Source organism: Podospora pseudopauciseta, assembly GCF_035222475.1.
Source record: "Podospora pseudopauciseta strain CBS 411.78 chromosome 7 map unlocalized CBS411.78m_7, whole genome shotgun sequence".
In the NCBI taxonomy this organism is placed as follows: Eukaryota; Fungi; Ascomycota; class Sordariomycetes; order Sordariales; family Podosporaceae; genus Podospora; species Podospora pseudopauciseta.
Genome location: NW_026946667.1, coordinates 1,542,317 through 1,564,478, shown reverse-complemented (window position 1 = coordinate 1,564,478; position 22,162 = coordinate 1,542,317). Strand labels below are relative to the sequence as shown.

Below are 22,162 nucleotides of genomic sequence, written 5' to 3'. Positions count from 1 at the left end.
GGGAGGCATAAACCATCAGCTTTTGCATAAAGCACGGACGGCACAATGAAAGGGTCTTTCTAGAAAATTCACCCGTGAAACAACTTTCCTCGTGTTTCGAAGTATCGTCCTAGAGACCAATTTGACCTTCAATTGTTTAAAAGTATTGTGTCAAGACTAATTTCTGCGCAAAGTTGTCATGGTGTGACTAGTCAGTCCTAGGAAGTTTATGATCATAAGATGTAGAGTACACAAACTACAGTACCCAGAAAGCTATTTACACACTACCTCGGATAAATGAACAAATGAAAGTGGTATTTAACAGACACAAGCCATTTTCCCCAGCCATAAACCCCTCCCAGAACCATAGTCCAAAATGACAAACCCAGCCCCAACCCTTCCCAAACACCAAAACACCATATCCAAAGCAAACCACCCAAAACAGAAGAAAACAGAGGCGCTCAACACCCCCCCTAAAAAGGCCGCCCACTCCCCTCCCAACCCCTCCCCGTAGGCGTCACCCCAGCCCTAGGCGTAACAACCCCATACCTCCTCGACACCCTCCCCTCATCATACCTCCTCTCCTCATCCCTCACCCTCAAATCCAACTTTCCCCCCCCACCATCACCAGGTAATAAATCAGGAACATACTCCGGATAAATACTCTCACTATAAACCACCACCCTCCCCCTTGTCCTCCCCCTCTCCTCCTCCATCGACCCCCTACTCGTCATTGTCGTAGTCCTCGCCAACCCAATAGCAATCTCCTCAATCTCCCTCTGCACATCACTAACCCTCATAATCCCATTCCTCGTCATCGTCTGCTCCTCGCTCTCCCTCGGACTCGAACTTCGGAGCTCCTGCTGCTGTTCGGTCGTCGTGATGACCCTGGTGATGATAGGCCGTAATTTCCCTCCTCTCCCCCCTCTTCTCGCCCTCCCTCCTCGAGACAACTTACTCCCGCCACGTCCAAACTTAGCCCTGACACTCCTCGCAGGGGAGGACGATCTATTAGCCTTGTCCCAACCAACCGATTTCTGCCCTGATTCCAAATCAGGAGCTCCATTGGTTGTCGCAGGGGCGATGGTGGATCGACCTAACCACCCACCCCTCTCCCTCCTCCGAAATATAGGCCTCAACGCCGGGGCAGAAGCGGTAATAAGCGCCAGGTTCGTCTCAATGGCAGAGGTGACAAACCCGACGTTCGACGTCGGATCAGACAGCGCAGTAAGGTTGAATAATCCCTGAACCAGCAAGACGAGGCGGACGACGGAGGTGATGGTTACTCTTTTTCACCACAACCCAGGTCAGCACACAAGATAACCAAGTGAGAAGAGGGAGGTCACATACAAAAACCCCAACAAAAAAACAAACAACAACGCCATCTTTGTCCGTCTCGGTATCTTCAGCTTGGCAAATATCCAAATCGGCGTCCCCAAGATCAGGAGGTCGGTGGCGATGTTGATCACGGCCGTGCAAGTGTATAGCACCCGGCGGTCAACACACCTACCACCCCTAGTAGTGAGATCCCAATTAAAGGCGATGGGTAGGCATTGAAACGTGATAGCAAAAAAGACAGCCACCATCTGGGAGATGTTGGCAATGTTGAGCCAGAGCAGAAACCGTCTGACGCCGTCTTTTTGACCGAACAATCGAGACAGGAAAATAAGCGCAGATGACTTGACGAGGGCGAGAATGGGGTTGTACAATATCTGCACGGCATAAGCCCAGATAAGACCCTGAGTAGGGTCGTGGGATGGGACTTGGCTGATGGGGATGCCAATGAAGTTTGTTTTGATGACTGGACAGAAAAAGAGTCAGTTAGTGGTTGTTGCCATAGCAGGAAAATAGCAAGGGGACATGTACAAAAGAAGCTGATGACCGTCTCTGCGACCGACATCAGCATGGCAATGCAGACCAGCCAATCATCCATGGAAAACTGGCTGCTGGCCACCCTGCCCGCCACCCTGACGGAAACCACTATAAAAGCCAACACCGGAAAGAAAAAGTTGATAAAGAGCGCAAAGATCTGTAGTGAAGATGGTGCCGGCGAAGTCGGCAGGGCAAGAAGTGAAGAGGCGTCCATGACGCAAAGCAAGGTGGAGGTGCTATCTCATTACAATCAATGGGATATAAAATGTGGCTTGAATCTCCATTAGGAGAGTGAAAAGAAGACTGCCAAAAGAGAGACACTGTGGAATACTCAAAAGAATAGTAACTCGAGATATCAAAACAGGACGGGATACTCCCCCAGATATAAGCCATCGACTTTCCCTAGTCTGAGCAGAGACGGGATGTCGACGACGTCAAGGAAACACATCATGGCCTTCTTCCGGGCAACACTGTGCCGTGTCCAGCTTCTCTCGAATGGCTCTGGCTTTGGTGGAGGCCGGATAGTGGACTGGAGAGGAAAAAGAGATGCTGTACGTCGATCTGAGAGTGTGTCTCGTCTCGTCTCTTGGTGCGACTCACATGCAAGTTCCCGGCCGGATAAATTGTCTGGTGTATCAAGATGGACTCTGCAGTAGATCTCGCCAGGCAAAGGTGAACTGGTGAAGGTACCGGCTAACGGCCGGCATAGTTAAAAGTCACGGGCTGAACCCATATGTTTCGAGCTGGGTGGCAATATCGGACATGGCCGCTCAGTGGTAGCATGACAAGAAAAGAGATATGAGATCAACGGTCGAGGGTCTCATAGTTCCCGAAGTCAACATCCAGTGTTGAAGTGCACATGTGGTGCCGTAGTCACCGATTTATTTCTCGGTAGATAAAATATAGACAAACCATTCACCGCTCACCCTGAGCCTTTGACTGTAGGATAGGGAGTCTTCCCGACCACACCAGCGGCTCGGATAAACATGGCCAAGACCGGTCCTCACCCTGACGGAGAAAACCCCGAGTGTAGGATCCAGAGAAACCATCGAGCACAAGGTTGACAGGAGAAGAAAGAACAGAGAAGACAATCTACTCTTCCAGATCGTCTGAATATGGGGTGACATTACGTCGTCTGATTGCGGCGGTGGCTGATCAAACAGCGGTAGAAGTTCAGTCGAAGGACTCTCAACAGGGACCGGGCTGTCATGCGAAGCAGGAAGACCACAAGAGCACTCTGGCGAGAGAAGTAACAATGATCGGCACAGAATCTGGGGAAGTCGGCAGTTGCCAGGACCTGTCTGGGTTCTGGACCATGAGGATGGCGGATAACAGTCAAAGTTAGATAGAGGAAGGCTCTTTCTCAAACTCGCCAGAATTGCGGCTCGATGGCTATGACAGGATATTTTCGGTCTGGCCAATGAGATCTCTTTACTATGTTAAAGCATCCAGATATGGCAAGAGGCAACGAGGCTTGAGAGTGGCTTTCAGGGGCAGAGGAAGGAGTGATCGTGGGAGGGAGACGCCTGATCTGGTTGGCTCGCGACTGCCTTCCTTACCTTTGGCTGTTTTTTAGCAGCCTCTTTGTTTGGCTACGGAGTTTCTCAAGATCGTGCCTTCTCACCTCATGAAGGGACGGGTGCAAACGATAAAGGGTCCAAAGGGAGGAGGACGTCAACGCACAGACCGCATGGCATTGACCCAGATCTCCTGTGCGGGGGAGAACTGCCGGCAAGGGGTCGCATCCAGAGAAAAAGAAGGACTCGGGACGTCAACAGTCATCCATCTCATGCGTTGGAGAGTCTAGGTTGCACAGCTTCCGAGTCTTGAGGAGGCGCCGAGAACTGCATCTGAGGTTGAAAGGCGACCCCTATATTACAGGTACGGGCATATATGCCTCCATCCCATCCCAAGCAACGGCGATGTGGTCTGTGCGATTGATGCCGCGGAGGTTCGTTCGTCCCAGAAACGACGTTGCTCTGGACCATACCGGCCAGTTTGTGTCGAACAATTTAGCCAACTCCCACCGCTTCAGCAGCCCCAATAGCAGCGAGCTTGCGTCGACGGAATCTGATGCGGCCGCTGACCCTGAACGCATCGCATCCAGAAGACTTCCATTGCGACCTCTCATCTTGTCCACCTCACGAACCGATGCTCTGGCAACGGGAGACACACGGAAATCATCTCCTCCGGCTGCCGTCTCCGGACGGTGTGACAATGGCCGGAAGTGACTAGAAACCGAGATTAATGCTATTGGTGTTAAGCAGAATGACTCTTTGAGGCTCCGGTTGTTCTCCAGGTTGGTCGTGTCCGCTTGTCCAGGAACTCGTATTTCGAGATCATATGCGTCCCTCAAGTAACCGGCCGAGATGTTGCGGGTCTAAACGGCGGATATCCACAGTTGAGGATGCAAGGGGAAGAGGAAGGGCGTCTGTCTCGTCCGGTGATTGTGATCTCTTTACCTTGACACGCCCTTACATCTCGGGGGCAGAGCAACAACGGCTTACCCATTGCCGCTCGCACGATGGTGTCAAAATCTGGCGAAAGGCTGTGCTTATCGCTCGCTCCCTTTGAATGCTCTCGGAACGAGGTGCATATCGAGTGGTTTGACCGAGGACTTGCCGGGAATAGTAATAAGCTGAGAAAGCTGCAGTTGGAAGCTGTGTGCATTGCTGACAGCCCCCCTTAGGGCGCTTAAGAGAGATGTTAAACCCCACTAACCCCCAGCCATCTTGTTTAACTGATTCAAGGAAATGTTGGATCTGGAAAGCCAACAAGCATCTCTAGAAGCTGTTCCCCATGTTCAGATCCCCCGGATTTGCTCATAGACGTCCCGCTAAATGGGCGAAATCAAGACTCGATGCGCCTTGGGAGCGGGGTAGAGATGCGAATGGTCGTCAGGAACAGGGAAGTTCAGGCGGGGCCTCCTGAACGGCTGAAACTCCACCCAACCAAACACAGGGATATAGGCAGACGTTGCCCTGACAACGGGCGGGAGCGCGAACCAGGATTACGAGGTGCAGCGCTTTCTGCAGGCGATTCCTGGAAACAAGACGCAGCATTTCGCACTTTGCCGTTTCCTGTCTCGCTCGACTTTCATTTTGTTCTCCTCTTTTCTTTCTGACGACGCTTTCCCCGCGACCTGTGAGCGACAAGAGCTGATCGACCGGCCTCGCCGCAAAACTCCACACGATCAATCCCGTCTCTTTTCATCTCGACATCTTCACTTTTTTGCAATGCGCCGACGCTGCCACTACCATTCCCACCAGGTACAATAGCGACTTTTGTAAACAGCTGCAAGGCCACGACACCCCAGGCCAACTGCTGCCGCTGCACGTCATTCTGCTCTGCATTGCGCTGGATGGCACACCCCGCCACGACCGACATCATCTGTACACTCGTTACCACAACACAGCAGCATTACCGACTGCCCCTAGCAATCATCTCCACTGGAGTCGCTTCATCAGGCATCCGATCTACAACCCACTGCGCATCCTGACGACAACCTCACCTCCCCCCCACGATGGACACCAGCTATCTGGCCCAGCAGGTCAATACAATAATTGGCCAGCTGCATGGCCTGTTTGACGAGATTGGAGTCTCCAGCCATGAGCGCGAGTCGCGAGAGGCAGAGGTATGCGCATTCAATTGCGGCCCGATCGCAGATGTTCACTGACCAAATCACATCAGCTCTTCTCTGCGCTTTCCGAGGCACTCAACAATCAAGTGCGACTTGTCACATCTGAAAAGAAGGGGATGATTGAGCAAGCGCAAAAAATGATGACCACCATTCGGCAAATGGAGGCTTCCCTAGACGACAGCACATCGCGCCGCTATGAGGACGAGGACATGAAAATCACTTATCCACTCACAAGGTGTCTCAAAGTTCTCGAAAAGAAGCAAAATCAAGTCAGTCGGCTGCATAGAGAGCGATTCGAGCAGGTCAAGAGTAAGTGCCTCACAACACCATGCCACGTGTGTGACTGCAGCTAATGATGTGACAGCACTTGTTCAAGCGCTCGAGTCTTACTCGTCACATCTTGAACCATCATTTGTCAAGATTGAGCTGCCGCCCACCGCGCCAGATCAATTAATTCCTCCAACGTTTGACTTGTCACCCAAGTATGTGGACAAGTTGGATGCTGAGTTTACTCGTGTGTATGAGGAGTACATGCACCGCGTGGAAACTGTCAAGGGCTTGGGTGAGAATATCATCCAGCTCTGGGCTGAACTGGGAACCCCCCAAGCGCAAACAGATAATGCGATAGTGAAGTATTATCGCGATGCCCCCGAGCAGCTTGGTCTTCACCAGGAGGATCTTGCTCGTCTGAAGGCCAAGAGGGACAAGCTTTTGAAAGAGAAGGAGAACCGCGAAAGACGTCTTAGAGACCTCAAAGATACTGTTGAGGGTCTTTGGGAGAGGCTCGAGGTTGATGAGGCGGACCGTAAGGCGTTCCTCAACAGCAACCGCGGCTGCGGAATCCGGCAGATTAACGAGTTCGAGGAGGAACTTGCGCGCCTCAATGAGCTGAAGAGGCAAAACCTTCACATCTTTGTCGAGGATGCTCGTCTGAAGCTTCAGGAACTTTGGGACACCCTGTATCTTTCTGAGGAGGAGATGCTCGAGTTCACGCCAGCCTTCTCCGATGTCTACAGCGATGCTCTTCTTGAGGCTCACGAACGCGAAATCGTTCGGCTCGAGGTCCTCAAAGAGCAACGAGCTCCTACTCTGGCTCTCGTTGACAAGCACAAGTCCCTCATTCAAGAAAGAGACGAGCTTGCCGCTTCAGCCCAGGATTCTTCCAGACTAATGATGCGCGGACAGAAAGGCGAGAGACGCGACCCAGGCAAGCTACTGCGCGAAGAGAAGATGAGAAAGCGCATCGCCAAGGACCTCCCCAAGGTCATCGCCGAGCTCCGCAAAGGCCTTGAGAAGTGGGAAGACGACTACGGCCGACCATTCCTTGTACACGGAGAGCGCTACCTGGATGTCATCGAACTCGAAGATCCCCCCAAACCGACCCCCGGCCCCAGGTCGAAGACACCAGCCAACGCCTCGGCAGCGCCCACCGCTGTGACCCCGGGCACCTCCAGGTCAAACAGCACCCTCTCCCGCGCCAAAAGCGTAGGCAGCCTGAACAAACCGAACCCGCAGCGGAACGGAAACAAAACCCCCACCACGGCGAGCACCACCACCACCACCACCAAACCAACTCTGGCCAGGGCGGCAACAGTCACAGCTAATACAGTCATCAGCAAGGGCAGTCCGATCCGCGGAAGCACGGTTAGCCACCCCCGACCGCCGCTCTCAAACCTTAGGAACGGAAACAACTCCCCGGAGCGACCTCGAGCATCGGATTCGGTTAGTAGTGCGACTGGAAGTCTGAGGCTTGTCATGAGAGCGCCACCGCCGAAAATGAGGGATTTGATGCCGGCTCCCGAGCTGAAAATGGAGGCACCGACGACGATGCCATCTTTCAGGAGTTCGATGAAGCTGGGGTCGAGTGTCAGCATTGTGAGGCAAGTCCAGCCCGAGGATGTTTATGACGAGAGGGACAGGTATTCTTCCCAGAACAGCAGCGATAGCAGGCCGAGCAGCAGGGAATACACCACCACTTCGAGACAGACGAATCACACGGACGACAGCAGCAGGCCGCCGACGAGGGAGTATAACCCGCCATCGAGGCAGAACTCGACGAGGGAGAGAGAGTATGATTCGTCGTCGTCGTCGACGAGGCAGAGCTATGAGCCACCGTCGAGGAGTCCGCTGCAGTATTCACAGTCGGCAGCAGCACAGCAGAGGCAGGTGTCGGACACGTCGACTATTGTTAGCGGGGTGTCGGGGTCGGAGAACTGGGAGACGTATGATGATACGAGCGAGCCGGAGGTGGATGTGTCCGAGGCGTATTATGCCAAGGTTAGGGCGGCGCAGCAGGCGGTGGGGTTTGGGACTATTAGGGGGGTGCAGAAGTTGAGGAGTGGTGGGGGGATTCCGCCGCCGTCGTCGCAGCAACGTGCTGGGAATGTTGTTGTGGATGAGGATGGAAATAGGATTTTGAGTGGGGGGAGTGAGTGGACTGATGAGGATGCTTTTTGAGTGAGCGAGAGGGCTGGGTTTGGGCAAAAGGGAAGGGTTGGGTTTCATTTCGAGGGGTACTTGTTTTATGAACTACTTTTTTACTGTCGGATGGGTTTGGTTCCTGTCTGATGGGTTTCTTCGGTTTTTGCTTCTTTGGCTTTTTCAGCTTGGTGCGGGTCAAAACTTTGTATCAGAAGGGGGGTTCATGTATATTGTTATATGTATTTTTTGATGGTTTGGGTCCAGCAATTGGAAAGAACACGAGATGGGATTGATGGCTGGGAGTAAGGGAATGGGAACACCGAATATGTTGGATGGGAGTTCGGTGGTAAGATGGATGGATACCTATTTGTAAATGGCTGGCGTTTGTACAAGGGGGAGTTATTATCGTTTCGATATGCCCTGAATACTAGAGGCTGATCGTGATATATCTTTATCCTTTGGTGCATTAAGTCTGGCATTCTTAACTTTGCAATATATATATGTCTATATCAGTCGGATTATGTGCTGTCGTGACAACCTTGGATTTACGGCCATCAGTTCCACCGTTTTTGCCATCTTCAACATTTCAGCCTTGCTGTCAGCGACAGTTACATCGGTCACCCTAGCGGGCCTAAACTTCTGGAACGCGCCTCTTTAGCGGGGCATCAGTTAGCTCGTTGGAGCCTTACAGAAGACGAGCAGCTCTTGGCTTCAGCTCCCGGGGTCTCTGGCGCGCTTTCAGCAGGTCCCTGACAGCGCGAAAGGGTGGCCCTGTGCTTGCTGTTTCGTTACCCCATGAAACATATTTACATTCGTCATCAGCCGCACCTCAACCCATTGATGCGAATGTTCCTTTGGGAGCTGCTGTCTGCCTGTTCCTAATCCTTTCCCTCGTACAAAACACACCTCACTACGACATTGACATCCATTACATTTCCCTTGAACTGATTCGATGCCCCGGGCTGGCAGCTAAGAAGGATAGGTACACCGGCTTTGTCCCGCCGCGCGCTGCAAGACTGAAACATTATCCGGTCCTTAACCGGAGGGGGAGGGGGGGCGAAGCTTTACCATTCCACGGGCCTATCGAGATTTAAGAGACATCCTAAATGTCGACCTCACCGACTCGAAATCAAGGCGGCGGTCTCCCTACAAAAAGCGGTACCAACAACAGCAATAATGCGGCTGCTCTCTCGGCCGCCTTGAAGGGCGCAACTCTTGCTTTCAACGCCCAAAAGGCTGCCGCCGCTACGAATAATAAGAACGCTGCTGAGACGAAACAGACGTCGATATCCCCGAATCGAAACACGACGCAGAACAATACTACGAGGACGAGAACAACCGGGGCCGGGGCCGGGAACGGGGCTTTCCTTGCGGCGAATCATGCCGCGAGAGATGCCTCTGTTTCACAGACACGATCGCGGGCGAGTTCGGTGGCGCACAGTGCTTCTGGGAGACTAGAGATTGGGAGGCAGGAGACGGGGGTTAGTTGGAGTAATCAGGGGGTTAGGGAGGATAACATTGAAAAGGATGATGATGGGCTGGTGGCTCAGAGAGTGGCTCAGTATCTACATGCGGGCAGTGGGGGGGGGATCAGCCCGGGTACCAGCAGCACGCCGTTGTTGTCACCACCGGGGCCGGGCAGGAGTAATGCTGGGGATGGCGGGAAGCAATCGTCTGCCTCGTTTATAGCTGCCACGCTCGCCGCCAGCAGGTCTACTTCTCCGATTCCGAACACGAACCAAAATGCAAACAACAATGGTGTTACCCAGGCCCGCCCGGGTAGGAGCAGGGGACATAGCACCGGAGCTGCGAGCGTGTTGTCTATGGCGCCGAGTTTAGGTCCGAAGTCGGTGGATGCGCTGGATACCGAGTCGATAATGCCGACGACGTCTTTGGTGTCGTTGTTTGAAAGCAAGGGCGGGGAGGATGTTGACCCTGTTAAGAAGAGGGACGCGCCCACACCTAGGCAGCAAAAGGTATCACCCTCGCTGTCACCGAGGGGTAGGAGCCCTGGGCCGGCCGGTGAAAAGCAGACACAGGAAGTGCTGGACGAACAACAGACCAAGACAAAGCTTAAACCAAAACCGAAGCCTAAGCCTAAAAAGACGCCCGAGTCTACTGAGAAGCCTAAAGCTGAGGGTGAGTCAAAGCTTGAGCATCATGGGATAAAGCGTCCTGGCACGCCTCCTTCGAAATTTTCTTCGCCTGCTGTTTCTACACAAGTTGTCTCTCCTCAACCAAGAAGGGTTGCTAAGACGGCAAAACTGGAACCCCCGGCACTGCCACCTGCTAGGAAGACCAGTGACAAGAATACGAAAACACCTACTGTTGAGGTTACTGCTATCCGGTCGGCCAGTATGGAGGAAGCCAGGCCTGAAGAGAAGCAAACTGCCAATGTGGTTGAGCAGAGGCCAGTCCCGGCAGCGCCAGTCATGCGTCGGGTGTCTGAGTGCTCAATGTCTTCTGATGACAGCTTCGTGTCAGCATCCTCAGCTCAGCAACCAGATCCGGAAGAAGTTGAGGAACCTACCCCTCAAGAACAAGACAACAAGCCCCAAGAGCAACAACAACAACAACAACAATCAAAACAAGCACCCAAACCACCCAAATCCCGTCGCCGCCCAGCCTCCTCCCCACCACCACGCCGGCCTTCAGCACCAAGGCTATCAACCCCCAACCTCGGCCTCGACTCCCTCACCAACGCCATCGTAGCCAGCAACTTGGCTTCTTCCCGACTAACCCCCTCTCCATTAGCACCACCCCCCATCCCTCCTCCTTCCAGACGCCATAACCCCCACCACCATCACAACGATAAATCCCACAACGCTTCCCTTCCGCAAAGAACAGTCGACTCTTTGACGCCTCATCGCAGTGGCAATTCCAAATCGGGAAGTCGCTCCCCAAAACGGACGGGAATGCTCACCACCCTCCGGCAACCCCCCACGTCTCTGTCAGATGACGAAGACGCCAGAAGGAAAATGCACAGGCACGCCCACCGGAAGGGAAAGGTGCTCGGTCATCACATACCCGGCCGGAGGAACCACGCTCACCATGAAGGGTCGAGATCGAGGTGGAGGGATGAGGTTACGGCAAGGCAGAGGAGGAGGTATGAGGCTGTTTGGGCGAGCAATAAGGGGTTGTTTATGAGGCCGGGATGGGGGCTTACCGGTGGGGAGGATGATGATGAGGAAGGGAGGGCACAGGCTGGGACGAAGGAGGCAGATTTGGTTGTTAATGTTGTGGTGAGGGATATTTGGGACAGGAGTCGGCTGCCGAGGGAGGAGCTGGCCGAGATATGGGGGTTGGTTGATCGGGGGGGGAAGGGGGCGTTGGGACGGGAGGAGTTTGTGGTGGGGATGTGGCTCGTCGATCAGAGGTTGAGGGGGAGGAGGTTGCCCGGGAGGGTGGGGGGGAGTGTCTGGGAGAGCGTGGGGCAGGGGGTGGTGAGGGTTTTGCCGCCGAAGGGGGAGTTGAGGAAGAAGAGGTGATGGTGGGGGTTGATGATGGGGGGGAATGTAAGGTGTGGTGTATACATAATGAACGGGGATGACCGATGAGGGGATGCGCTCAAAGGACAAGAGCTATATAGCTGACGTTGACTTTACCTACTTGTTACCTATGTATGTACCTATGTATGTATACGAGGGATGAAATATAGATATCAATGAGCCATGAGGCGGTATAACATAACAAGATGGTAAAGGGGGTGCTTACCTCATCCCATTGCCCCTTTCTAGAAACCAACTTTGAAGAAAGGTAGATGAATGATGCTGCCTATGGGTCGCAGTCATGACACTGATGGTTTTTTTTTTTTTTTTTTAAAAAAAAAAAAAAAAAAAAAGTATCGGTACTTCAACCGAGCACTGCACAAACACACAACCTACCACCACACGTCTAATCTCAGGTTACAAGTCGCGGCTTTTCTCCCCAGTCACCCGTCCCTTTTCACATGCTTCGTGTAGAGAAACCGCGCGAGCGGAAGTCATCCCTCCCGAATGCACGCCCGAAAACCCCTCTAAAGTCCCCTCATTACTGACAACACAACATCATTGGCTACGTACCTCCTCGTGGCCATGCAAGCAGACAGCGAGCGGCATAAACACGGCCTGTCAACTGCATGCGAGCCATGGTGATCAATCTGGGGTAGGTAGCATCCGGGCCAACCTCAACATCCTTGGCTGCTTGACCTCGGTTCAAGTTTGTCACTCACTCATTCACTCAATTCCTGATTCTCATGACCAACAAACTCCAGAGTCATCAGTTCACAAGCATGAAATGATGACTGTAGAAAAGAAGACTGCAATATCCCACACTAAGTCTACACCATCCATAAATCATCAAGTAGTGGTAGCAGTATGAAGCAGATTATAGCTTTCTAAATCCCGATAGCTTAATCCCCCCCCCCCATTCATCAGCAAATGAACCCTCATCTATTTCCCCTTCCCCTTGTCTGCCCTCTGCTCCCAGGATGGCCAAAAAAAAATCCATGAATGTGCCTGCTAAAATTCGACACATACACATATCCCACACACACACACACACACGCACAGACAGATACACACACAGCCCTTCAGCCCTCCCATATGTCCATATCCCTTCAAATTTGCCTGGGGCCTTGGAATCCCCCTCCCACCATATACCCTTTTCTCTTGGCCATATAAAATAACTCTTCCCGACCCAATCCCATGCCATAACCATGCTGCCCATATATGAGTTTGTTGCCCCGGTTCCCACCAAGATAATGGTAGTCCTCCAAAGCTGCCTGCCCTTCAAGTTTGTTTCTTCCTCTCCTTTCTGGCCTCGCTCGGTCGGTCGTCGGTGCAATTCATCGCCGGAGCTGCAAGATTGTCGTCGTTCCAGGGTCGACTCGGGGATACCTTGGCGTCCAGTCTTCCCGCACGGTTTCCTGGTCGGCGAGATGGGTTTATCCCGGTTCGGCAGACTCCTATAAGTGACACCAAGCGCCCCCACCCTCTCTCTTGACGTCGAAATCGAACCCCATGAGCTCCCAGAAAACCCTGTCAAATACAATCGACAGCTCCATCATCCCGCCCTTGGACCCCATTGTCGTACAGTATATGAACATCCACACATCTCGACCGTCCATGATCCATGTACCGTCCCAACATCGACATTCGCACCGTAGAAGCCCGTCGTAAAACTGTATAGGTCAAGTATATCGCATCCCCCTTTCGCTCTTCATAGGAACCCAGACTCGGCCAAAACTCTGCAAAACAAAAAATCAAGGCGTTAGTACGGAATAAACTGCTGCCTCATGGCATAAGAAGTCGGCTTGAAAACGCCAAACAGGAAATAATTCGGGTGTGGGCGAAAAGAAGGGCGGTACTACCTGACGATCTTTTCGTCTTCCCGCTCGCGCGGCTCAATCTGCAAGCTCTTGTCGTACATCTCGTGCACGTCTCCCGCCTGCTGCATGTTGCTGAGTATGTAATCCTGGAGCTCGGGGACCGGCTGGAGCGAGTAAGCCACATTCTGGTACTGCTGAATGTCCCGGATCACTTCGGCCGTCTTCGCTCGCTTGGCAAAGTTGATGAGGTTAGTCTTCTTGATGATGGACGGGATGCCGTCCTCGATGAAGGTCAAGTCGGTCAGGTAAACACCAAAGAAGGGAATGCAGGGGGGCTGTTGAGCGTGCAGCGCTTCTCTGTACTCGCCAAAGTTCTTGGTGCTGGCCATCAACTTGCGCATCGTCTCCAGGGTGGCGTGAATGCGCTGCGGCACTTGATCCCATGTCCGCTTGAGGCGGGCAATAGGCGCAGTACCCAAGGCGGAGATGATGGATGTGAGGGTCGAAAAGTTGTTGAGCCCACGGCACTTGTCGGCAACCGCCACAAAGTGCTTGATAACAACGACGCGTTTCCTCACGTCGGTCTGTGACAAGATCATCTCAGCCACCCAATTGGTCATTTGATTAGAATGAAGAATTAGGGCCTTCACGTTCGGAGCAGGCTCTGGCTCTCCCTCTCCAACCTTCTTCTGCCAAGTCTTGTTCAGACACTCGGTTGGCTTGATCTTGCCGTACAGACGGGACTCGATAATCGTGAGCTGGCGGGCGAACTCGGTAACGTCGATGTCGAGGAACTTGAGCTTCTTCATGTTCTTCGGCATGATGGGAGCTGGCGTGTTCTGGTTGACCGTCTGAATCATGCGGCGGGCGCCCGCCTCCTTGCCATTCAGTCGCTGGTCGAGTACCGTCATCAGAGGACCCGAACCGGGCGTCTCGGTGGATTTGACCGTGTCCTTGGCAAAGTTGTAAACATCCCGCAACAGCTGCTTCGTGGCTTCCTCGCTTGGGTCCTCCATCCAGAAGTTGTCGAACCAGTTCTTCAAGATATTGACGATGCGGAAGCGGATCAGTTTTTGTTTCTGGTTTGTCCACTGGTCATACTCGGGCTGGGTCAGTCCTTCTGGCGGTTGCAGGTTGAACCTCTTCACCAAAAGCTCAAACAGCTCTCGTGCTGATGTGAACGACCGATAGGTAAGAAGAAAGGTGTTGTTGAAGTTGGCGTCGAGCTTGTCGTGCCGTGTAAGTTGCTCCACCAAGGCCATCAGGGAACCACCCTTGACCGTTGGCGGTTGGGTCTTGAGGTCCCAGGAAAGGTCGACATCGTGGTCCAGCCTCAAGAACTCGGGGGTGTCGTCAATCAACGTTTGCTGCACCGGGGTAGGGTCTTCTCCAAAGAACTTCTTAAGCTTGTCATCCTTCCGGTACGGGTTAGTCGTCATCATGGTGTCACCTTCAGTAAACGACTGCGACCCCATAGGCATTCCCGGTCTGACAGGCCGCGACAGCGACTCTGTCCGCTGATGCGGTCGCTCATATGGCATGGTCTCCATCCTTCTTGGTTGCTCTCGCGTGGGCACTTCTTCCCGCATGCGCGTCTCGGCCTGTTGCTGCAAGACAATCGAAACCTGCTCGGAAAGAAGCTGGAGCGAGAATCCGATATGGGATGAGTTCGTCTCCAGTGCTCGTGCGCAGTTTCGGACATACTCCAGCCGTTCCTCCAGAGCTTGACCCCTCACCTCTGACCACTCGTCCGCCAACGGACCAGCCACTGCTTGACAACCCAGAATCAAATCAGAGATATTATCATATAAACTTTGCTTGTTGGTGCTAAAGTCGGCAAGTTGCGGCGTTTGGAACGTGTTGTCCAGCAGCGAGAGGTCGATTGATTCAATCATGGCAATCCAGGGCTTGAACATATCCAGTACCTTGCTGCCGGCGGCGCAAACAGCATTTCCAATCATTTCGTGCTTGTAGGGGGTGATGATCTTGTCCGTAACCAGCAGGTTCTTATCCAGCTCACGGATGCTCGAGACCACCATCCTTTTTAGCTCATCAAGCCGCTCCAGAAGCTTGCCATCCAGGAGGGCATTTGGTTCAACCAGGCCTTCCTCATCCTCGAGAAAGTTGGTGGTGATGGCGTCACGAGGACCTAGTCCATTGTTCTGCCAGCTGCCACCCGCATTCGACCCAATAACAAAGCCTGGGAACAGTCGTGGAATCTCGTCGCCTCGTTGCTGCTTTGCAACCTCGAGATAGCTAAAGACACCTAGCAGGACGCCGTCGGCTTCCTGCAGGCATTTTTGTATCGACTCGGCATTGGGCCAGTCCGCCGCCGCGATGTGTGAAGAGATGACGAGCTTGCTAAACTTGGACATCATGTCACGGAAATGCGGGTAGAGCGCCTTGTTTGTCGAGATGATCGAGGGTTGGCCTGAGTGGTTGTCGGTCGTTCCGGAGCCTGCTGCCAAGAGAAGGCGCAAGTGATCTGAGATGTCTTCAGCGCGTGCAACATACTCTGCCCTGTTGCCGCTCGTGATGACCTCCCTGTAGCGGTCAATAGCCTTCTTCATGTTGGACACCAAACGAGGCCAGTTGAGTGCAGGTGTCGTTCCGTCGTCGAAAAAGGATCGCGGAATCGTTGCAGCAGTAGGCAGGTTGAACCCGGAGCTGGTAAACGCAGTGGCTGAAGATACCATTGGGGTCTGAGCTGAGCTGCCGTTTGGAAACGTCTCGCCGCGAGCTCTCGTCACCGGCGACTGCCCGTTCATAGAATCCATGGATGGTGCTGGAGAAATACCGTCACCCATCTGGAATCGGCGTGAAACAGGCTGGGTCACGCAAGTCAGTAACGTGTGCACAACTAAAAGGAGTCATGACATACCGCTGAGCCTCGCATGTTCATCAGAGCCTCGCCTTCTAATTCGGATGCCGAGTTGACGTCCGATTCGTCCTCCTCGTCTCGGGTCAGCCCTCTGGCAATCATTTCGGCCGGCGGCCTTGTTCGGTCGGGAACACTGAGATTCATGCGATCTCTTGGGCCTGTCTCGGTCACCGAAGAGGGAGACTCGAGTGGCAGGTCCGCTCTGCTCTCGCCCGTCATGGTGTTGTAGTAGAATAGCCTGCCGTCTGGAGTGGCTTGAGGGATCCAGAAATCGGCCCTCAGCCTGTCGCCTTCGGTTCCCTCGAGGGGAAGGCCCTCGACATCGTCAAGTTCGGAGCCATCTTCATCCTCATACTCTCCTTCGTATACTTCCGGGTGGTCATCAGGTTCCTCCTCGACCTGTTCTGGCTCGCCGTTTTCTTCAAGCTCTGGGAGTTCGTCAATGATCTGGCAGTAATTACTAGGAAACCAGCCTCTGACGCCGTTGATGACACCGTCCCACCATCCGCTCTCGAGCCGAGTAATGACCTGGATAATGTCGCCTTCATGAAAGCTCAAGCTCGTCCTGTCATCAGCCTCGTAATCATAGAGCGCCCTGACGTACATGGCACCAGGAGGTGCCGACCCCACGATGCCGTTCATGGGGAAAGCAGACGCAGGGGGATCCAATTTGTGAAATAGAAATCGTCGCGATCGACACGGGGACCCCTCCTATGACGCGGGGCAGGTTAGATGGTGGTAGAGCAGTCGTTACTTGTTCCACCGCCGAGTGCAGTCGATCGAGGCTCAAGATCTGTGGGTGGAAGCTGTGCGTGTGGTTCGTCGTGAAATTCTAACCCTTGAATGCCGAGCAGGGGGTCTGTGCCATTAGCATGTTGAGGTTGTCGTCAGTGGAAAGACCGCATGGAAGCACGAGCAGATCGGAGACAGGTTGGTCGGTATGCAGTATTGGTTCGGCCTGGCTGGTCTCCCCCGCTTCTCTTTCTGTCTCCTTTCAACGATTCCGAAAAGCAAAAAGCGAGATAACGGGGATGGAATCGCAATCTGTTCGTTGCCGCAGTGGACTAAGAGAGTGGCCGCCAGCCGGGCGGGTATGGCTCACTAGGCGGGAAAGACACTGTCGGGGCGCTAGACGGTCTGTCTGGGAACGATAGTGTCGCGATGACGGACGTGACTGGTTGGATGGGATCGATGGTCTGCGCGTAAAGGTGTGGTCGAAGAGGGAACTGGTGCAATTCGCCCAATTTTGCGGTCGAGGGGAGTCTTAGCAGGGTCCTAAAGGCGGGCGCTGGAAGGATTGGCGTTTCCCAGGCGGTCTCGTCCTCGTTCGGTCTCCTCGTCCTGTCTTGAGTCTTCGCCCCCGCAGGCCCGTCGGGGGTGGCTCTCGAGGCTGATGAATGACAGCGCCTGGCTGCGCGGATTCACCTCTCTTTTTTCTGCTGCGGCTGTTAATTCAGCAGGCAGCCTCTGGGCTCTGTTTTTTGCGTTCTTCGTGCCTGGGAATCGGATGAAGTCCCTGGGTCGGGGGTGATAAAAGAGACAGTGTTTGGGGATGGGGGCCTGGCGAAGAGAGGGTCCGTTCGTTGGCCGCAGCTCTCAACAAGCGGGGTGAACAAGGCCGACCCCATCCACCTCCCTCAGCTGCCCGTGCCCCCTTTCCTTGACTTTTATGACGGATATGCCCCCCCGGACAACGGGTGGGCCGGTCACAAAGACAACGAACGGTTCAATCTCAACAGTTTGGAATCATATCTCTTTCCCATCATATTTCATGACTGTAGCAGTGCTCTCCGGGACGCCCTCAAGGGTCAAACCACAGCATCCTCTCCCCCAAACCCCGCCCTCTGCCAATGCCTGGACTCTGAAGCGGTCGGTCTTGGCAGCAGGTCTCCCCTCCCCCTGAAAGCTCTAACCGCATTGTCGTGCAGGTCCCAATGCACCCCCCGTACTGCTACAATCCAAGGCTACATGAATACCCCTCCCTCACCTTCCCATGTTAGAGATAGATCCGCGCGGATAAGAGAGAGAGTCAGTCGAATCACAGCCACAGCCTCAGCAAAACTACATAAGCAAAGCTGCTGGCAGCCTTTCCGATGGACTGATACTGATCATAGGTCTATCGCTGACACGCAGTTACCGTACTCGCAATCAACCTAGTGTCGCACTCGCAATCACGCATAAGCAGCAAACGACCAGACAAAAGCCACGGCCGGGCCAAAATTTAATATCAAGAAAGCAGCACTTCACGTTCCCGCAAGCAGCACTTCGCACCCGGTTGCCAGGCTCTTGGGAAGGCCACGGTTTTCGACCCGAGTCGAGTCATTTCACTGGGCTGCACAGTACCTACGCTGCCGTCTCCTCTTACGAAGTGCTGGCCTTGCTTGGCCAAGGTCTACCGTGGTCCTCTCCTGTCGACCCTTGACGTGAGCAAAGTCGTCACGCAAAGCTGCCCAAAATCCACCGGTAGCTGTAGTTGGTTACAGAGTACGCGTGGCAAGTGTATATACGCACGACGCAGTAGTGCCCCGTATATCAACACCTTTGCGAGCCGTCGCGAGTGGTCGACCATATCCCGACTAAGCATACCCAGCAGTCGTTGTAGTCGAAGAGGGACCATGGTCAAAAACTGCTTGTCGTTCCCACAGCCCCTCCTGTTGCTGTCCATCATCAAGCAATGCCGTGGTTCGTTCTACTGCCTCGTCTTATCTGGAGCCCTTGACACCTTGAATGCGTCACAACTTGTCGTCACTGCCGAGACATATAAATCGCTCCTGTTGGTCAAAACTTATGGATGCTGCTCTCGTAGCCGAGGATCTGGTCCAAACTCGTGGCACTGTCCCATCCAGAAACAACTGTCCACGATAGAGTTCCCACAATCCGAAACCCAGTTTTCGAATTGGGGACCCAACTGGAACAACCCAACCCAACAAAACGGAGCTCTCGGTACAGCTCGGGAGGGGTGCCGAAAGAGGGAGGTGAGATCATGGCATGTCGTTCTGACGGTATGTTTCATGCCACCACGCCCACGACGGGATGCAGAAGGTAAACGTCGAAGGGAGCCAACACCCAGAACCATCCCATCACCGCGCATGTGCCCTCTGCCTGCAATGTGGTAAGCGCTGGGAAGGTGGCAAACACCAGCTTCCTACTGTAGACGCGGAGGTATGCTCGAGACGAATAAGAACCACTGCTGATATAGTCGACCGATACGAACACTGGCGAACTCCAACCGCCTGCCTCGAATTGGCTCACTCAGACCGGATTTTGGGGACGTCGGGTAGCTGAGCCAGCCCCTTGTTTTGCTCGTCTGCGTCAGCGGAGTATTGTATTGGCTGCTGTGCGGCTAGCCAGGCGACGGAACCCATACTCTGTATCACAGCAGTAATAAGAGTGGCAAGATATCATGTGTAACAGAAATCTGTACGAGCGAGACCATGATACGCACGTGGTGCTGCCTGTATGCAGCCGAAGGCGAAACGTTGTTGAAGGCCTCCATGGCGTCAGCCCGTGTCCTCAGCCAAAGTCCCGTGATCCGGCATCTCGCGCTCGATATGTTGAGGAGGCAAGATTGGTAGGGCATGAACGTTGACAGGCCACCGACATTGAACCGCACATCGAGTGTGTAACCATCGACCATAAGTTGACCACCACGTGTACCCCTGACGAGACCCTTTCTGGACTGCATCGTTTTCGAGCGCCGGACCGTCGACGGCAGAGGCCCGGTCCTTGCGAGACGGACGGTTGGTCTGAAAAACAGCAAAACGCCACACCGCTGGATAGGGAAGAAAAGAGCGGTTTTTTGTGCCGATTCCAGTCGACTTGCAGTTGCCCCTGGCATTCCCCTCTGTTGTCTTTGCCGTCTTCCTGCGAGGAGGGGAAAATCGGCGGCCCAACCCGAGCTAGCAAGGGGTCTGGTACCCCTCCCCCAAAGTTGTCAAAATGTGCGGTGAGCGAGCGGTGACAAGCCTAGGCCCCGCGATGAAGATGTTTTGGAACGGGTTGAAGGGCTGCTTGGCTGTCCCTATGGGAGGGGCATGCCACGCTGGATGTGATCAAGGTTGGGATAGAGATAACCAGTCGCTTGGGGTAGGGAAGAAGTGCTGGCTGGCGTCCACCTACTGCATCAGGAGAAGGGTCGAAGCTGATACCGACTGCCCCTCCATCACCCATGGTTTCCGGGATCCCAAAGAAGAGGGAGAAATCTTTGATGACTTGCGTCCGTCCTGGGAAGATGATGCGACTTCCGGCATGGCCGTGGCCCTGGAGTCTTGGTCGCGGGGTCCAAGATCTGAATCGCCAAAACTAGACAGGAAAAAAAAAGTAAGTTCTTGATGGAGCCAATTTCCGAACCCTCGGCCTCGGGCCACACCTTTCCAGGGCCCGGGTGAGACCCGAAAGGGAGATGGTCCCACCCTGAAGCAGCGCGTGAAACATGATGAAATGATTTCTGACTTTGGTTTATGATGAATGGTCAAACAAATGCGGTGCTCTTCGAGGGGCGTTGTTTGGCTTTGCTGCTCCGGCTGCGACATCCAAGGGGGTGGAAAAGGGGGGGGGCAGTGACAGAGTGGTTGTTGTCGTCCGTTCGGTGTGGTTCACGTGTGCTTTGCATGAAGCTGCAGGCGTGTTCGCAGAGAAATGGCGATCATCCAACGATCGCTCGACGAGAGCAAATCTCTGTGCGCAAGACTTCGCCGAGTGACAAGGGGGCCCGTCGTGCCGTCTCATCTCCTTCGAGAAAGAAAATCGACACCACCCTACCGATAGCTGGTGAGGTAGCGTCCGCAAAATGTCGTCAAATTCTTTTTCGTATGTGTGCCGTCCGGTGCTCAATGCGGTTAGAAGGCACGGTAGGATTGATCCCAAGATGTCGTGGTGTTTGGTAGTTGACGACACCCTCCTCCGTCGTTCCGAGCATTACTGTGTCCAGTATCGTCGTGGCACGGCGCATTATAGGAAGGATCCAGGATGAGTTGGTTAATAGCACCCGAGATTTCATCGTGTAACCACTGACCAGCAACCAGCGGCCAGCAAAAAAGAAAAGCAACACCCATCCATTCCGCCAATCCGTCAGTTCGTGACACGCACTGTGCGCGTTGTGCTGACCTGCCACCGTGACACTAGAGGCTAGAGGCTAGAGGCTGATGTCCCCGCCGACCCGTTCCTGGACGTCCTGATCGAAGAGGGGCAATCTCTGAGCAATCAGCCAGGAACTTCATAGCCGGAGGGGAAGGGAGGGGGAGGGGGAGGGTGAACCGTTTTTGAGATACGTCGTGATAAGTACAGCATCTGAGCAAAAGAGAAGCGGGCATGCTGCTGTAGCTTTGCACATGCACATGCAACCAGCCAGCAAAGCAGCAGGCGAACGTCTTGCCGGCTGCACACTCTCGATGACGGATTCCCAGTCTCCCCAGTGTCCCCGAGAACACCGAGGGGACAGTGTCAGTGGTTGTCTCTGTTCTGCTTGGTGGGCTGGTGGTGGGGTGGCTTATCGACGGTTTCCTCAAGGAGGGGTTGCATTCCCAGCTCTGGGAAACGCCAATGTGGCTAGGGAACCGGCTTCAACTTCCGCCCCGGATTAGCGCACATGTGTTGGCTGGTTCTCACCGTGAGCGCAATTTCAGGGGGGTGGTGGTCACAGAAAGGAAGAGTGAAAATTCTGATACGGGAATCCCAAAAAGAAAGAAAAGAAAATAGCAAACACCTGGCTTGCCCATCCGGGCCCTGAGTTGGGTGAGATGTGGCTGATCTGTGCCGTATTAGTACCGAGCAAAAGTTCAACTCCATCGTCTCGATCTCTCGCGAGAACTGATGGAAAAAGCTCACCCACAATTCCCACAGTTTAACCCCTCCAAGAATTGGGATCATGCCTGTGAGAAGCTGGAGTGTTCTGCGGATTGTTCGGCCAAGACGCCAAGAGCCGCAAGACAGACCGATCCCCGCTGAAGCGGATCGCGGAGGCACGTCTGCCACGCTGATGGGACCGAGGGAATGAAAATGCTTCTGCTTCTGGGCTGGCTGTCGTGCTGAGCGAGCGGCAGCATGGCCGTTCGGAGATGGC

General features: G+C 53.9%; 4 protein-coding genes across 4 annotated transcripts; 2 read left to right on the top strand and 2 right to left on the bottom strand.

The window, feature by feature from the left end:
• Positions 1-452: 452 nt before the first annotated feature.
• On the bottom strand, positions 453-2,065 carry QC763_707900 (uncharacterized protein; the record flags this gene model as incomplete). Its single annotated transcript, XM_062915780.1, has 3 exons — positions 453-1,266; positions 1,330-1,780; positions 1,846-2,065. 3 exons carry the CDS (start codon positions 2,063-2,065, stop codon positions 453-455), a joined length of 1,485 nt encoding a protein of 494 aa, XP_062761778.1.
• Positions 2,066-4,877: 2,812 nt separating this feature from the next.
• ASE1 (Microtubule bundling protein) lies at positions 4,878-8,430 on the top strand. The gene is made up of 3 exons (XM_062915779.1): positions 4,878-5,485; positions 5,542-5,800; positions 5,856-8,430. The coding sequence occupies exons 1-3, from the start codon at positions 5,375-5,377 to the stop codon at positions 7,946-7,948; spliced, it is 2,463 nt and encodes an 820-aa protein (XP_062761777.1). The 5' UTR covers positions 4,878-5,374; the 3' UTR covers positions 7,949-8,430.
• Positions 8,431-8,775: 345 nt separating this feature from the next.
• Positions 8,776-11,786, top strand: IRS4 (Increased rDNA silencing protein). The gene is made up of 2 exons (XM_062915778.1): positions 8,776-9,511; positions 9,580-11,786. Exons 1-2 carry the CDS (start codon positions 9,440-9,442, stop codon positions 11,398-11,400), a joined length of 1,893 nt encoding a protein of 630 aa, XP_062761776.1. The 5' UTR covers positions 8,776-9,439; the 3' UTR covers positions 11,401-11,786.
• A 469-nt stretch (positions 11,787-12,255) lies between these two features.
• CDC25 (cell division cycle-related protein) lies at positions 12,256-17,601 on the bottom strand. The gene is made up of 3 exons (XM_062915777.1): positions 16,102-17,601; positions 13,263-16,048; positions 12,256-13,139 (listed from the first exon to the last, which is right to left on the bottom strand). The coding sequence occupies exons 1-3, from the start codon at positions 16,741-16,743 to the stop codon at positions 13,112-13,114; spliced, it is 3,456 nt and encodes a 1,151-aa protein (XP_062761775.1). The 5' UTR covers positions 16,744-17,601; the 3' UTR covers positions 12,256-13,111.
• Between the last annotated feature and the right edge of the window lie 4,561 nt (positions 17,602-22,162).

Bases quoted from the DNA above. Each gene is read 5' to 3' on its own strand.
- ASE1 (XM_062915779.1), top strand. From the start codon at position 5,375: ATGGACACCAGCTATCTGGCCCAGCAGGTCAATACAATAATTGGCCAG. The intron at 5,486-5,541 runs GTATGCGCATTC...AAATCACATCAG, and splicing joins GCGAGTCGCGAGAGGCAGAG to CTCTTCTCTGCGCTTTCCGA. The intron at 5,801-5,855 runs GTAAGTGCCTCA...ATGATGTGACAG, and splicing joins GCGATTCGAGCAGGTCAAGA to CACTTGTTCAAGCGCTCGAG.
- IRS4 (XM_062915778.1), top strand. From the start codon at position 9,440: ATGATGATGGGCTGGTGGCTCAGAGAGTGGCTCAGTATCTACATGCGG. The intron at 9,512-9,579 runs GTACCAGCAGCA...GATGGCGGGAAG, and splicing joins TGGGGGGGGGATCAGCCCGG to CAATCGTCTGCCTCGTTTAT.
- CDC25 (XM_062915777.1), bottom strand. From the start codon at position 16,743: ATGAACGGCATCGTGGGGTCGGCACCTCCTGGTGCCATGTACGTCAGG. The intron at 16,049-16,101 runs GTATGTCATGAC...TGCGTGACCCAG, and splicing joins TGAACATGCGAGGCTCAGCG to CCTGTTTCACGCCGATTCCA. The intron at 13,140-13,262 runs GTAGTACCGCCC...TTTGTTTTGCAG, and splicing joins GAAGACGAAAAGATCGTCAG to AGTTTTGGCCGAGTCTGGGT.